This window comes from Micropterus dolomieu, linkage group LG07, assembly GCF_021292245.1.
Source record: "Micropterus dolomieu isolate WLL.071019.BEF.003 ecotype Adirondacks linkage group LG07, ASM2129224v1, whole genome shotgun sequence".
Taxonomy (NCBI): Eukaryota; Metazoa; Chordata; class Actinopteri; order Centrarchiformes; family Centrarchidae; genus Micropterus; species Micropterus dolomieu.
In genome coordinates, this window is record NC_060156.1 from 2051040 (window position 1) to 2068109 (window position 17070).

General features: G+C 44.7%; 2 protein-coding genes across 2 annotated transcripts; one reads left to right on the forward strand and one right to left on the reverse strand.

Moving 5' to 3' along the window:
• Nucleotides 1-332: 332 nt before the first annotated feature.
• On the reverse strand, nucleotides 333-11936 carry znf142 (zinc finger protein 142). Its single transcript, XM_046053618.1, has 8 exons — nucleotides 11360-11936; nucleotides 11204-11230; nucleotides 9058-9270; nucleotides 7033-7857; nucleotides 6764-6941; nucleotides 2327-5246; nucleotides 1376-1481; nucleotides 333-1133 (listed from the first exon to the last, which is right to left on the reverse strand). Exons 2-8 carry the CDS (start codon nucleotides 11223-11225, stop codon nucleotides 613-615), a joined length of 4785 nt encoding a protein of 1594 aa, XP_045909574.1. The 5' UTR covers nucleotides 11226-11230; nucleotides 11360-11936; the 3' UTR covers nucleotides 333-612.
• Nucleotides 11235-16701, forward strand: LOC123973520 (mitochondrial chaperone BCS1). The gene is made up of 7 exons (XM_046053620.1): nucleotides 11235-12316; nucleotides 12411-12550; nucleotides 12673-12867; nucleotides 13439-13502; nucleotides 13605-13777; nucleotides 13924-14041; nucleotides 16407-16701. Exons 1-7 carry the CDS (start codon nucleotides 11997-11999, stop codon nucleotides 16657-16659), a joined length of 1263 nt encoding a protein of 420 aa, XP_045909576.1. The 5' UTR covers nucleotides 11235-11996; the 3' UTR covers nucleotides 16660-16701.
• The last annotated feature ends 369 nt before the right edge of the window (nucleotides 16702-17070 follow it).

The following is a 17070-nucleotide window of genomic DNA, read 5'->3' on the forward strand; positions in this document are numbered from 1 at the left end:
TAATCTTCACATAAAAGGTTGGACATTTGGTAACCTGTGTCTATCCGCCAGCTGCTTGACCGGATTTAAATACAAATGTATGTATATGTAGGTCTGTGAATACATGCAATACAACTTCTGAAGAGTCCAACACCATGGAGTCATTCACAGACATGTTTCAAGACTCATTCAATGTTCAAGTTCACATAGTCACACACATATATAAATACACAAATGTAAATGCTCCGTATTTGTATAGCGCCTTTCTAGTCTTTTCCACCACTCAAAGCGCTTTTACACTACATCTGCATTCACCAGTCATACACATTTATACACTGAGCCTAAGTGCTCAAACAGAAACTAACATTCCTGGAACGGCCGACCTTCTGATTAACGGACATACATACATATATATATACACACATCAGGTACACATATAATACATGAAACCTTCCTTTCAATTTACATTCTCTCACTTAACAATATGTACTGATGTTTTTTTATTATCCTTTTACAATTTAGTACAATAAAATCAAGTGGTCACATATACATTGACAGATACTGTCTGTGAACTCCCTGTTGGCGATGATAGTGATCTACAGTCTGACCACATGCATCTCCTGTGCCCTCTCGTCAGCGTTTTGCCTTGCCGTCTTCCCCTCTTTGCACAGCCTTTTCAACAACTTCCTGCACCTCTTCAGCCGTCCCTTCCGCTTGTGCTGCTCTCTCATCCAGTGTCCCCAGCAAGGCCTCTTTCAGGGTCAGGCTAACAGCGTCAGAGTCCCTCACCACCCCCTGCTCTACTGACATCTCTGGATGGTGCCTCTGCAAATGCTTGACCACCTGGAACTTCTGCTTGGCTCTGTAGGAGCAGTGGCGACAGCAGAAAGGTTGCCGCTTGGTGTGCGAGAGGTAGTGGTGTCTCAGACCCGCCGGCCACCGGAAGGCCTTGTGGCACAAGCCGCACGCGTATGGCCGATCGTCACTGTGTTGACGCTGGTGGGTCTTCAGTATAAAAGTAGTCTTGAAGGCTTTGCCGCATTTCTCGCAGACATATGGGCGCATGTCGCAGTGCTGCGTGTCCCGGTGGGCACGGAGAGCATCCGCTCTGTTAGTGCGGTACTCACACTCATCACAGACATAAGGTTTGTCCCCTGCAACAGACAGACAAATGTTTTTTTTTCCCCTCCACAGCATCATGTAATAAAAACTGAGCATTAATAATGATTTACAGAAATAGACCGCCTCACATTTATATGTTTTTGCAGAGAGATGCTGCTCGCAGAGGAAGATTATTTCAACCATTCATTCGAGTCTATCAAATTTTTGTTCAATCAGCCCCCAAATCTTAAAACATACTCAAGTATTTTAATCGTCAACCCTTATGTCTTGCTACCTGTGTGCTTGGTCATGTGGTACTTCAGCTGAGTCGCCCACTTGCATTTGTAGCCGCACTCCGGACAAAGGTACTTCTTCTCCTCTCGGTGAACCCTCATGTGAAGCTATAGTAGGATTTATTTTAAAACAGAGAAATAAAAGAACATTTCTTATTTTCATTATGCTGTGTTTTTTTAGGAACACTCACTGTCTTGCCTAAGTTAGATGAGAAGATCGACACCACTCTGATGGCTGCCCACTACCGCAAGCAGCTGATTAGCTTAGCTAAGCATAAAGACAGGAAGCTGGAAAATAGCTATTCAATCAGTAACAAAATCCACCTACCAGGGCCTCTGAAGCTCACTAATTAAAACATATAGTGTTTGTTTAAGCGTACCCTGTTTTGGTATTACAGGAAGTCATATAACAAACTATTCTCTGGCACATCAGCCCCCATAAAACTACAAGGTGTTGTTATGGCACTTAAGTTAAGCATCTTCTGGCTGTAGTTTCATATTTTAGGGACAGACTGAAGAGTGGTATCGATCATCTTATATAACCTTTGGCAAGAAAACAAATAATATCAAACCAATTGCTTTGATAAATTCCTTAGACATAACTGGTCTACTGGAAGCTCCTGTTGGTTTCTGTGTTTAAATGTATTGGTTGTGTCCTGTGTTATTTGATGTTTTTAATGAACCTGGTGAAGCCAAAGACAAGTTTCTAGAAATGGATAATAAAGATTTAACCTATCTTATAAATAAATAAAAATAAAAAAATAAAGTAAATTTCTAAAATGCAAACAACTGCTTTATTTCTTTTTTCAATATAAAATGTTTGTAAAGAAACGCTTTACATTTTTGTATCACCTTGGTTATACAAGAATTGGGACCTGTGACATTCCTATAAAGGAGTTTAATGAACTTTTATTTTACAAAGAATAAACTCATCCTATGAACTTTGGGCTTACCTTCAACCTAGACGGGTCGGTGCAGGTGTAAGTGCACTGCTCACAGCTGTAAGGCTTCTCCCCGGTGTGTATGCGGATGTGCCACGTGATCTTCTGCTTGTTCTGGGTTGAATACTCGCAGTCTGTGCATTTGTACAGACGCTTGCCTCCGTGTGAACGGAGGTGCTGCTCTAACACCAGCTGGTGCCGACAAGCAAACTGACAGGTGCTGCACCTGAGAGGCTTGTCCTCTGGAGATCCCTCCTCGTGATCATTCAGAAGGTGTTGAGCTAGGAGCTGCCTTGTTTTGGAAGCGAAGGGGCACAGCCGACACTGATGTGCCAGGTGGGTTCTCTGGTGAATCTCGAGGGTTTCCTTTGTTTCAAAAGACTCCTGGCAGGCGGTGCATTTCACCTGAGGGTGCTTGCTGTCTTGGTGTGTCTTCAGTGTGACCTCGGTGCTACAGGTGTAGTCACACTGCTTGCATGAGAAACAGACCTGGAGCTGGTGGACACGTTTGCAGTGGTTTCTTAGTGCAACTTCTGAACTAAACTGAGCATCACAGTGAGTGCAAGCATGGTGCAAGTCCCCCGTGTGGCATCTAAGATTGTGCCGTTTCACGTCGTCCAGCGTGTAGCCACTGAAGTCACAGAGCGAGCAGAAGTGTGTAGGCCGTTTGTCGTGGATGCGCACTTTGTGCTGACGCAATTTGGTCACAGCCCCAAAGGTCTTGTTGCAAATATCGCAGCTGTGACGACCGATCCCTGTGTGAAGAGACTCGTGCTCTTCCAAGCGATAGCGCCTTGAGGTGCTAAAAGAACAATACCGACAACGGTGAGGTCGTGCACCTTTGTGTTTGAGGGCAACATGTTGCGCCATGCGCCGCTGGTGTTTGCAGGTGAAAGTACAGTGCTGGCAATGCAAGCGTTTAGATTTAGCAATGGCAAACTTTTTTTTGTTATGAACATAGAGGATGTGACGGGTTAAAGACATTTTTGATTTGGCCACAAATGAACACATGGTGCACTGGATTTCATCTGGCTTCAAGCAGCCTCTCTTTTCATGACTGTCCAACGCCCTTTTCTGATTGCACTTAAATGCGCAGCTTGGACAAGAGAAGGCTTGATGTTTCTCAGAAACTTTCCCAGTTCTTTTACTGTACTCTTCCGCCAAGTCCTCCTGTACGTTCACTGGCTCATTACCACACTCCACTTTTGAAATGATCTGATTCCCTCCTTTACTTTTCTTCCTGCAGGTCGAGAGGTGCCGTTCAACTGTTACAAGCCTGACTGATGAAAAGTTGCACAGATTGCATTTGAATTTCCCATCTTCTTCAGAGTACAGGGACTTCTGCCGCGGAACATTTCCTTGTTTATTAGTTAAAAATAACTGCTTTTTTGTAAGGTTTTTTGTCTGAATTTTGCTTTGCTGGTGTACTGATTTATTGGATGTCAAAACATTACAAACAAAGCCTTTACAGTTTTTAAAATGACACGTGCATACTTCTTCCTCTCGCTGATGAAATTCCTGATCATTTGAATCATCGTTTTGTGAAGACAGAAGCTCGGTCTGATCGTCATTTGTTCCCTCATCCGGTTGTTTGGTTCCTTCCCGAGCTACAGCAGAGTTGTCTTCTGTAGCCAAACACGTATTTGAAATGCCCCCAAATGTTCTTGTTTTTCGCGAAAGCGCAGGGCATTTTTTCACAATGTGGCTATCGAGGCCTCGCCTCTGTTTGAAGTGTGCACCACAGGCCTGGCACTCGTGTCCCTTTATCCTACCACGGCACAAAGCCTGGCAGTGGTACTTCAAAGCGGTCTCCTTACTGGTTACATAAGAGCACTTGTCACAGCGATAAACGTCTCTAGTTGGCACCACGAGCATCTGCACCCGTCCCTCCAAAACCATGGCTTCAGCTTGGTCCTTGTCATGTTTCTTCATAGCTCTCAGCCGGAGCTCAGATTCTGATGGCTGCTTTTGCCCAGATGGAAAAGTGGAACTGATCGTTCCACCATCATTCTGTGCTTGAGTCGGACACTCCGCGGCTTCATCTGGTTGGCTTGTATTATTCAGAGGCTCGTAGTTGTCATCCAAGTCACTTTGTTCACATTCTGCATCTGCCACAGCTGCATCGTCCTCCTCTAATGAAGAGGCAGAGAGGTCTGCCTTCTCTTGTGATATGTCAGACCCTTTACAATTTAAACCGGGTGAGCTTGGAGTTTGATTTGCACAATCCCCTGGGTGGGTCTGATAGTCAGTGGTCGACAGTGTCGTTAAAACGAGAGTACAGTACTCCTCAGGACTGTTCACAGATGGGGGACTATCTGAAATACCTTCGTTAACAACCTCTTGAGAAACAACATCAAACACATCCACAGAATCCACAGTTCGTGAAACAGTTTCTCTGCTGGCGCTGTGGCCTGCTGAGCCAGGAGGATCGGATTGTTCTCTGTGAGGAGGTCCTTCAGAAGCGGACTGTTCAGACTGCTCATGAGCTGCTGAGGGCTTATTGTAAAAATCCTGCAAGAACTCAGTTGACTTCCTCTCCTTGTCCTTTGCGGCGTAGTTCTCTAGCCAGGCTTTGTCCCCAGGAACGTACCCGTGAGCTTTCCTCTTGTGCAGGAAGAGGCTGATGCTACTGAAAGAGGAATAGAAGCAGAGGGCACACCGAAACTCTTTCAGCTTGGTATGTTTGCAGTTCTCATGGTTTTGAAGGGCTTGTCTGTAGCAGGTAGTGTATGTGCAGTATTTGCACTTATAGACGGATGGCTGTTTCTCCTCCCCAGAGTGTTTTGCCAACATGTGATTGCGAAGCTCATACTTGCGCTTGCAGGCATAAGCACAGATCTCACACATGAGTGATTTGGCCTGATGTCGTAATTTGTGGCTATTTAGCTGGTCCATGCGGTGACAGCGGTAGGGGCACTGATCACACTGATACCTAGAAGAGGAGACAGGAAGTTTAGTCATAATAACAACAGTGTGTACAGCATGCTGCAGCCCCTTCTTCATGTCATATACGGAGCTTCTGCACACTTTAATACATTTCTTAGGGCCCGAGCACGAAACGTGCAAGGTCCCTATTGAAACTGAAGGTTTTTCCCTCCAAAATAACGTAAATTTTTGGGACCTAAACATACTCGAAAACTCACCAAACTTTGCACAAAATTCAGGAGTGGCAAAACATTTCGTATTTTATGGGTTTCGCGCATGGGCGTGGCAAAATGGCTCGCTAGCGCCCTCTACAGAGCAGCAGGACTAAGTTTCACCTACGTGTACGAAATTTCTGTCCACTGACTAAACCCAACAGGAAGTCGGCTATTTTGGATTTAATGGTAATTTTTGCCTATTTACACACTTCGTACTTCAACAAACTCCTCCAAGAGAATTTGTCCGATTGACTTCAAATTTTTTGCTGTGCAGTCTAAACCCATTGACGATTAAAAGTTGTACAAACGGTTATTACCCGTCGACCAGTTTGGCCGTGGCGTACTGTCAAAAATCGATAATTCGCCATGAAACAGGAAGTTGTTATAACTTCAGCTCACCAAATCTGCACCAAATTTTACATGTATAATAAGAGTCCTGCCCTGAACACATCCACATGCCAATATTCGCACAAAAAAACGTTTTTACACACTCCATACTTTAATGAACTCCTACTAGGGATTAAGTCCCACCGACTTCAGGCGTCCCCTTGGCATGGCGTCCAAACATATTGATGAAGCCACGTTGTAAAACTTGTATGTTTGCAGTTAACGGCTTGACGGTTAAACTCTTCGCCATGACACAGGAAGTTGTTGTAACTCAGATCTGTACCAAATTTTACACATTTAATAAGAATCCCGCCCTGGTGACATGTACACGCCATTCCACACCTGTGAGGTGGATGGATTATCTCGGCAAAGGAGAAGTGCTCACTAACACAGATTTTGACAGATTTGTGAACAATGTTTGAGAGAAATAGGCCTTCAGTGTAGATCAGAACCAAGTGATCCCTCGCCGACACTAGAATGTCTTTCTTGGGAGCTTTCTCAAGGAGGCGTCTATATTACCAGCGTTGAGATCATGGGGCAGCGGCTGGACCCATTTCTTTCAGGGTTCACTGCTGGTATTCCTTCACTTCCAGATTTCCTGCTACCCCTACTGCTCGTGGGCTTAACCAACTGTTGGTGCATCTCGCAGACACATTGCGTTAGTTTTTAAGGATATGCACTACCAATGCTCCAAAGGAAGACAAGCTATGCGGGCAAGCCACTGTGTGCGCGAATGCATAGAAAATATGTTAGACTCATCACAGAGGGAACCAAGAAACAGGGTAGTCAGAAAGATCTCAATCAGTTTGTTCACTCCTTTCCATGAGACACCTCTAATCAGGCTAAATAAGGGGAAACGGGAGCTTTAAGCTAAAACAGAAACCTAACCAACAGTTGTATGAGACATGTCTGCAGTATCTACCTGAGGTCTCCAGCATGTTTCCTCATATGGACATTCAGATAGTGTTTCCATTTCGTGACGTATCCACATTCAGCGCACATAAAGTTCTTGTCGTCGGAGTGAGTGAGCATATGCTTAGAGAGGTAGGACTCATCGCGGCACCTGAAGTCACACAGGCTACACTTGTGGGGCTTCTCACCTGTTACAGAAAGAAAGAAGCAATCAGGAGACGTCGTGCCACAACCAGATGAGATGACCCAGAGAACATTAAACATCTATTCCCTCCTCACCGCTGTGCATCAGCATGTGTCGCTTCAAGCCACGCTTATGCGACGTCACGTAGCTGCACTGAGAGCAGCGGTGGATCTTCTCGTTGGCGTGCAGGTGTCCGATGTGCTGCTCAAACTCCACGGGGTTAAATGTGACGAAGGGGCAGAAGTCACAGCCGAGCTCGTCGTTTCCTGGGTGACCGTGCCGCCGGTGCTGGAGGAAGACGCTCTTATTGGAGCAGGAAAAATCACAGCGGGAGCAGTGGTAGGCGAGGTGTGTCCGATAATGAGCCTCCATGTCCGTCTCGCATTGAAAGATGGCGCCACAGGCGTGATGACGGCATTCCACAGCCCTGACCCCGTGCTCTTCGGCAGCGTGTTTGAGAAGTTCTTTGCGCAGAGAGCTCCGGAATGAACAGCCCTCCTGGAAGCAGGCCACCGGCTTGCTGTCGGACAGGATGTTGTGCGTCTTCATGTGAGCCTTAAGCGACCTGCTCTGGCGAAAGCTTTGGCCACAGGTGGGGCAAGGATAGCTGTGACTGTTAACGCCGTCTTCTGCCTCATCGGCGTGCACGCTGACAAGGTGGCGGCGGACTGCATTCCGCTCGACGGCCGAATACTCACACAGGTGGCAATGGTGAGCCTTTTCCCCCGCCTCACGGAGTCTGTGTATGCGTAGCTTGCTCTTGCTGGTGAAGTAACGCTTGCAGGTGGGACACTGGAGGCTGGGGTCAGGAAAATGTAGATGGAGGTGCTCCTGCAGGTGGGAGCGCATCTTGAAGCAGCGCCGACACTTGGGGCAGGTGTGGGTGCGAAAGATGTGCTCTGATCCCTCTGCAAGGTACTCTGACGGAGAGAAACATAAAATACATTTTGAACATAGTGACAAAGTTTGTGATAAAAGAAAGTCTATTATCCATTGACACTAATATTTAAGGAAGAATAAAATACGTTGTTTCACTGTTACACTGTTTTCTCCTGGTCGATCCTGGCGTGACAGGTTTTTCCTCAATAACAAAATTTACTTTTACTCATTTGGCAGACGCTTTTATCCAAAGCGACTTACATTTAAGAAACAACATACAAGCATCAACAGAGCATCAACTACAGATCCACAACTGACAATACATATTAATAGGAGTAGCAATAAATACTAGTAAGAGCTGATAGCACGTATCGCATCAATGGAGTAAACACCTTGGGAAAGAAGAGAGAGTTAACATAAAAAGTGCAATCAATACAAGATAATTGTAGGGGACAGAAGAAGAGCAGCACAGGAAGTGCATGTTAGCGGTGTTATCAGAGGAAGTGTTCTCTACAGAGTTTTCAGGAGCTTCTTGAAGTCAGAGAGGGACGCCCCTGCTCTGATGGCGTGCGGCAGCTCGTTGCACCATCGTGGTGTCACAGATGAGAACAGGGACTGGGATTGCTTTGTGTGAAGGGATGGCAGAGCCAGGCGGCGTTCGTTGGAGGAGCGTAGAAGGAACGTAAGTTTGTATTATGGAGTTTAGGTAGATGGTGCAGACCCAGTAGTCCCTCTGTGTGCAGCATTAGTGACTTGAATTTGATTCTGGAGGCCACAGGGAGCCAGTGGAGGTCACTCAGTAATGGGGTGACATGAGTCCTTTTGGGCTGATCAAAAACCAGACGACCTACTGCGTTTCAACACACTGGGGTTTCAACAACATAACAATTGTTCAAAGATGTTTGTTTTGTTGAGAAAAGGGGACTGAAAAAAGATGTGATCATAATTGTTATAAATGTTCTGCCTCGGATTTGTTAAATAATCCACTGTTTGGCATCAAGTGTTTGTTCTGAACATGAAGAAGTTTAAAACCACAAAGCAAAGGCAAAAAAAAAATAAATCAACCCTTGAACTAATGATTTGACATTTATTGTGATAATTATTGATATTGAATTATGTGATTTTTTCCTCCACTTACAAGCCACTTGTATGTTTTAATATTACAGGAACAACTTTTTGTTCTTTATTATTTTAATTAAACTTGACGCACTATAATCTACCAAGCAGATCGGTGCACGCACCTTTCGATGGCAGTGCAGCAGCGTCCACTGCTGAAGGTTTGTTTCTTTTCACTCTTTTAGAATTGTGCCTTTGCCTCTCAGGCTCTTCGTCCAGGTCTTCTGGTACTGATGATGCATGAGCGGAGTTGGATTTCAGTTTCCTCTTTGGCCTGCTGGACCCCCGAGGCTGATGGCTCCCGTCAGTGCACACAGTTGTGGCTGCATTTTCGTCCCCTGTGAACAGATGTGACGATATTTTAATGTAAAATCTACTTACGATGCTTTTTTTGAAAACAGTTTAAAGACAGAGAAGATTTCCGGGTTTGTGTAACGTAACGCCACTTCCTTGCAGTGTCTGTTTACCCTAAGCACATGAAGGCATACGGTCGTGCTCCAAGACGTGGTCACTCAGGTCTTTTACATTTTGAGTGACAAACTGACAATGAAAGCCCCTGAAGGGCCCTGCAAGTTTCTCTGCATGCCGCCCTGTGTGAGGAGTGACACTTTGCAGGACTGAAGGCTGCAGAGAATTAGAGTGAGACCATGTGTGGACATCAGGTGTGCTTGATATCCCTGACTGTCTGTGCTGCTGAACTGGCAGCTTTGCTCAGTGCAGGGGACCGGGCCCTCCAGGTCATGTCCACTGTGTGGTGACTCAGGACCCCAGGCTCGGAAAAAAACCTCACTGCATTGAGAACACTTGTAGTTCCCCATCTGTTTTTTGGTGGATGGGGTGGTCAGCCGTTCTGAACAGGGCTGACAGGCAAACAAGCCAGCGTCTGAGAAACTCTGTCCACATTTTTCACACTGATGAGGTTCCTCGGTCTCCATTTAAAAAATGAGCAGAGCATTTAGTTACAATATAAAATATTTAAAAAGACAAACATTTGTAATTGTTATGGCAGAAAAGTGTGTCCTCTTACATTTAATCTTTTATGCATGTTCTTTTACTATTATAACTATTTTTGTTATGTCTTATAGATATATATGTATTGTGTTTTTATCTTTCACCTTTCCTTCTGCTATACTCCTTATCTTAGTCCACATTTACTGGGGTTTAGGTCAGAGCTGTGAGATTGTTTTGGTGTTTTCCTCTCTTGCTGTTCTTCTCCCCTCCTTGAATGTTCATTCAAGGTCTGGAGAGGATCTCTGCTCCCCAAAACATAGAAACCTAGACTGTGTAAATGATGATGCCTCCCTTTGCTCGGGGCCAGACGCCCGAAGCCGCCCTGGGCGGCAGGTCTCTGGACCAGCTGTATTTGTGTTTTAGTACTTCTCTGTTTATTCTCTTTTGTTAATAAACTCTTCAAAGACAACGGTTGGTTGTTAACTCAATTATTTGCATAATCCCTCACCAGCAAGATACAATTTCCATGACAGTAATCACAACATTTGCTCATGATTTAACATTATTCTGATGTACATTACATTGTACAATATAAGTTGTTGTTCATTACATTCACTCATTTAGCTGACGCATTTAATCCAAAGCAACTTACAATTGCTATATATGTCAGAGGTCGCACGCCTCCGGAGCAACGAAGGGTAAAGTGTCTTGCTCGGGGACGCATAAGTGGACGTGTCACAGTGGGGAACTGCACCCGGTTCTCTCGCACCAAATGCATGTGTCTTATCCACTGCTCCATCGTCACCCTGCTTCACTTTTCATTTCACTTTTTGTGGCGTCGTTGCCAATTTTAAGATGATTTTGATTGATTCAGCTTCTTAATAACAGTCCTGCAAGAAATGTAGATGCACTGTAACCATATGATCACGATTAGATAATGATATACCTATAAATACATAGAGTACTGTGCAAAAGTCTTAGGGTTTCAGATGTAGGAAAAGTAAGAATGCTCTCAAAAATAGACATTTCCATCACTTCCAGGACTCCTTGTTCCTCTGCTGAAGATAGTTGACTGTATGTTTGGGGGTCTGCTTGTACTTCTCAGCATCGAGGAGACCATTAATTCTGACCAAATCCCCAATCTGTTTGCAGGAATGCAGTCCCAAACTTGCAAGAAACATCCACCGTGCTCCACTGTTCATTCACCTCACTCCTTAAGCAGAGACTTGGATGTCAGGAGGCTCAATTTAACCTCTCTCACGAACCTTTCACTGCATCACGCATCTGTACAGTAAGGTTATAAACATAAGTTCAACCTACCGCCTGCGTTTCCGAGGTCCATTCTATCTGAAAAACACAACATCAACAGTTATCAGTTGACCAGCATCCTGCTCGAAACATCCATATTTACAGCTTTTACTGTTTACTATAATTTAGGATAGTCTTCTAAGTAATAGTAGCCGAAGTTTAACTTACTTTTTATGAAAATAGGAACCGGTTTCAACGCGCTAACGACGTCGCTGTGAACGCTAACTCAGCTAAGCTAACGTTAGCTTCTTCATTGTGGTCGCACGGAGTCTCACTTCCTGCTAGCAATTACTGTCTCGGTTGCTGTCCGTACGTCTGAAGTAAATTGCAAAAACTACTTTATCCGCCACAGTATATATATACATATATAAATTTGAGGAAGTTGTCATCTTAGCCTGCGAGTAAAAATATGTTAAAGATAAGAGGAACGAATGTTGGTTGGCAGGAGAAGCGTCGGAATGATATTTGTCGAACACAGGAAGTGTGGTAGAGGTCGCTACTGCGCAACATCCAGATACAGTCCACGCGTTTGAGTTGATGTTTACACGCTAACGGTGCACACACACAAACACAAACACACACACTGGGAACACAAGGTAGCGGTGCTGGATGAGGACACGAAGCTCATTATTAAACATGACCGGATGTGTCATTAGAAACTGTTGTTAGGTTGCAGGATTCCCAGCAGGTCTTCAGCTGCTGACGGATCAGTCTGCACATTTTTATGTGTAGGTCTGTGTCTTCAAAGTGCTAGACCATCCATATAGTCTGATTCCTTTGGGGAGGGTGTGCGGTGATCAGCAACATGCCCCTGTCGGACTTCCTGGACAGCCTGAAGGACAACCCATACTTCGGGGCCGGGTTTGGACTGGTCGGGGTTGGGACAGCGCTGGCAGTGGCCAGGAAAGGCGCCCAGGTGGGAATGGTCTTCTTCCGCAGGAACTACATGATCACCCTGGAGGTCCCCAGCAGGGATAAGAGCTACCACTGGCTGCTGAGCTGGATCACCAAGCATGCCAGGCACACTCAGCACCTGAGCGTGGAGACCTCCTACCTGGCACACGAGAGTGGAAGGGTTCACACGCAGTTTGACTTCCACCCAAGCCCTGGGAACCACATCATCTGGTCAGCGGAGTTCTTTAAATATAGTTCAGCCTGCCACCGATACACTTAAGCAGAGATAACATTTATTTAACAGTTCGACCTCTGACACTTGCAGGTATGGGAGGAAGTGGATCAGGGTGGAGAGGACCAGAGAGAAGCAAATGGTGGATCTGCACACCGGGACCCCGTGGGAGTCTGTGACCTTCACCGCTTTAGGCAGAGACAGACAAATTTTCTTTAACATCTTACAAGAAGGTAAATGTTTTCACAGGTCTTCAGTATGTATCTGACACACGCAGATCTCACGGAGGCTTGCTAAAAGAGCGCTTCACTGCATTTAGAGGTCATTTAGCGCACATGTCAATCATGTTTTGCAGCAAGAGAATTGGCTATGAAGCAGGAAGAGGGGCGGACGGTGATGTACACAGCCATGGGGGCGGAGTGGAGGCCCTTTGGGTTTCCCCGGCGACGCAGACCCCTCAGCTCTGTGGTCCTGGAGGCGGGCGTGGGTGAAAAGATCGTGGAAGATGTGAAGGAGTTCATTGGAAACCCCAAGTGGTACACAGACAGAGGTGGAGGGCTCAGACTCGTTCATTCAGTGTATATGGAAGTTGTGTTTTTGATATTACCTGGTTATAAAGTTCATGTTTTCCTATCATGCTGGTTATTGTCAGGTGTTGTTGTCTGCGAGCAGGTTCTGTTATGAAAAGTCTTACCTGTTGGTGCGTTCAATGAAATTTTGAATTCAGAGAGGCAGTTGCACAAATGTTTTGGAGTCTTCCGCAAGTGCAGTTTCCCCACACGCACTTGAATGCACCAATTCTGCGAACCTTTTTAAAGCAGCTCCTGCTCACAACTGCAGTACCAGGTGTCAGTAACGTACCTTTTTAAAGTTAAGAAAAACATAGAGATTAAACACAGATGGAGGCTGATTTTATACTACTACCACATTTTACTCTACTGTCCTGGAATAAGACGAAACCAATGGCAGCCTGGAATGTAGGAAATGGTAGCGTGTTTGGGAAATGCAGGATGTACGATTTGTAGTACCAAAATAGCGGGAATGTTCCTGATAAACAATATGTAGTCTTAAATAGTCTTTTGCACTTATTCTGTGAAAATGTTTTTTCTGTGTCTATCCAGGCATCCCATACAGAAGAGGATATCTGCTGTATGGTCCCCCAGGGTGTGGAAAAAGCAGCTTTATGTGAGTGTGCTTTGAAATTCCTGCACTTCCTGTGTGATAGAAAGACATGTCAAGTACTTGTGCGCAATTTCAACTGCGTCTTTGTGACTCAATGTATTTCAGCACGGCGCTGGCGGGCGAGCTGGGCTACAGCATCTGTCTGATGAGTCTGAGTGACCAAACCCTTTCAGATGACCGTCTGAACCACCTCCTGAGCGTGGCTCCGCAGCAAAGCATCATACTGTTGGAGGACGTAGATGCAGCCTTTGTCAGCCGTGACCTGCTTCCCACAGACAGTAAGTGGCAGGGAAGGACCAGTGGTTTTGTCAAGAGGTTGTTACGGTGGTTACTTGTAAAGCTGTGGTTGTTCAGACTGACTGTAACTTTGTGTTTTACTCTGTTTTGAGGGTGACTTTCAAATCCCTTTTCTCTTGCCTCGCAGAACCTCTGGCCTACCAGGGAATGGGAAGACTGACTTTTAGTGGCTTGCTAAATTCTCTGGACGGAGTGGCTTCATCTGAGGCCAGAATAGTTTTTATGACCACCAACTTCATTGACAGGTACCGTTGGAAGAGGATTTGTAAACACAACATTCCCCCATTCATCATGAGCTGAACTCAAAGATCTAAGACCTTCTCTATGTACACAAAAGACCTATTTCTCTCAAATATTGTTCACAAATCTGTCAAAATCTGTGTTAGTGAGCACTTCTCCTTTGCCCAGATAATCCATCCACCTCACAGGTGTGACATATCAAGATGCTGATCAGACAGAATGGGGATTGTACAGGTGTGCCTTAGGCTGGCCACAATAAAAGGCCCCTCCAAAATGCGCAGTTTCTCTGTATTGGGGGGGTCTGGAATCCAGTCAGGATCTGGTGACCACCATTTGCCTCACGCAGTGCAACACATCTCCTTCGTATAGAGTTGATCAGGTTGTTGATTGCGGCCTGTGGAGTGTTGGTCCACTCCTCTTCAATGGCTGTGCGAAGTTGCAGTCAGGTCGAGACCCCGATGAGGATGACGAGCATGCAGATGAGCTTCCCTGAGACGTTCCTGACAGTTTCTGCAGAAATTCTTTGGTTATGCAAACCGATTGTTGCAGCAGCTGTCCGGGTGGCTGGTCTCAGACGATCTTGAAGGTGAAGATGCTGGATGTGGAGGTCCTGGGCTGATGTGGTTACACGTGGTCTGCGGTTGTGAGGCCGGTTGGATGTACTGCCAAATTCTCTGAAACGCCTTTGGAGACAGCTTATGGCAGAGAAATGAACATTCAATTCACGGGCAACAGCAGAGCGTGCAGTCAGCATGCCAACTGCACGCTCCCTCAAAACTTGCGATATCTGTGGCGTTGTGCTGTGTGATGGAACTGCACATTTTGAAGTGGCCTTTTATTGTGGCCAGCCAATGTCTGATCAGCATCTTGATATGCCACACCTGTGAGGTGGATGGATTATCTCGGCAAAGGAGAAGTGCTCACTAACACAGATTTTGACAGATTTGTGAACAATATTTCAGAGAAACAGGCCTTTTGTGTTCAAAGAGAAAGATCTTTGAGTTCAGCTCATGATGAATGGGGCCAAAAACAAAAGGGTTTATAATTTTGTTCAGTGTACGATACGTGTTGTTGTACAAGCACAAAAGGGAAAACAATGTTCGACTGAAAAAGTAAGTCAAATAGCAGAGAAAATAACTTGTGTTTTTGTCTTTAAATGCAAACCGTAGGCTTTTATTTTATGTTGTAAATCTCAGTGACCATGATGCTTAGAAAAGTCCAGACATCTGGGGTGGAGGAAAAAACTAATTCATGGATGCATGGTGATTATCTCTTTTAAGTTTATGTCACAATGCAGAAAAAGTCAATAACTGAAAATTGAACCCTGCCCGGTATGAGTGAGCGGAAGCTGCAGATCAGGAAGTATCAACAGGTCTTACGATGGAGCATTACTGATTTATTTTTTCTTATGGCCATTATGCTTTTATTTGAGTGCCTTAACTTGTACACTAAGAATTATGGCCAATGAGCCCACATTTTCCAAGTTAAAAAAAGTTCTTCATTTACACCTTTAGTGCAAGTCGTCTAACTGAACTAAAGATAAAATAATGTATTTTCATCTGCTTTAATTATGGATCATTACAAATACGTGCTGTTTTAGTAGTCGCTCAGTGAGAAAAACATGCATCATGGATAGAAAGAAAAAAGTTTGAAGCATAAGGATGCATTGATAATCGTTTTAAGAATGTATCAGAGCTCTCTGAATCCTGATCAAATCGTGAGGTTCCTAGAGAGTCCTGCTTCTGCAAGAAGTCCACAAAGGCCCCTCAGCAACGTCACAGAAGTTCAGCAGCTAAACTCTAGTTGGTTAATGAACCTTTTACAAAGCTGCTCATAGGTAATTTTTACCCATCATGTAGACCTAAATTATTTAAAAAACTGAAACCAAAAAGAAAATTCTACAGTGACTATAAACAAAACAAAGGAAAACTTAAAGCTGCACCGATACATATTTTTCTAAATGAAATGAAGATGTCACTTCGTAGTGACGAACTCAGAGAATTATCACCCGACTTTGCAGTTCACCTCATCTCTATGGAGCGTTTGTTTTGAGACCTTGTTTTTTGTTTTCCACCCTGCAAACACCGCTCTTATGAAACCTGTTTATTTGTAAAAACCCTGAGAAATCGAAAGTACTCTACCTGCCAACAGACAAAGTTAGTGAATGCTGATGTTACTCTGTTTCTGCTAGATGTGTGTGAACCCGGGCGGCTGTGATAAGGACTAGTATACTGGGCATGTGCTCTAGCAACTGAGCTAACAGCTCTAAAAAATAAAGTTATTTTAATGTGTTTTTGGTCACTTCACTGCTGAGATCGAGTATCTTCAGTGACATGAACTGCCGTTCTTGCTTGTAATCTCTGCACGCAGGTTAGACGCGGCACTGATCCGACCTGGCCGTGTTGATCTGAAGCAGTACATCGGGCATTGCACTCACTGGCAGCTTACGCAGATGTTCCGGCGGTTCTACCCAGACGAGCCTGCCTCTGAAGGAGAGCGGTTTGCGGAGCGTGCGTTGGCCACCTACACTGAGATCAGCGCTGCGCAGGTGCAAGGACACTTCCTGCTGCACAAAACGGACCCTGCAGGATCTATTGACAATGTTGCTCAACTAAAAGAATGAAGGTGTGGAGATAACTGAATAAAGAGAAACATAAGAAACCTTTCCAGTTGAAGTTATGGTATTAATAAGACCGATGTGCATTGATTGATTAGTGTTGTCTGATGCTGTTCATGGTTTATGTGGTCAGTAAACACAAATAAGAAACTGCTTATTTTTCACCATTAGATCAAATTCTTAAATTGCACTGCAGATTCTATTCCAAATCAAAACATGAAGAAAAAAATCATCACATTTGTCATTACTTCACAGAAAGTGAGGAAAAAGGAACATTAGGTTTTCAGAAAAATAGTGTATTAGCAAATAGCAGCAACTCAAACATTTACTGTATGAAGTGAAAATGCTTGACGATTCAGCTTTCCTGCTTCACATCTGTGTTGCATGGAGTCGACCAACTTCTGGCACCTGTGAACA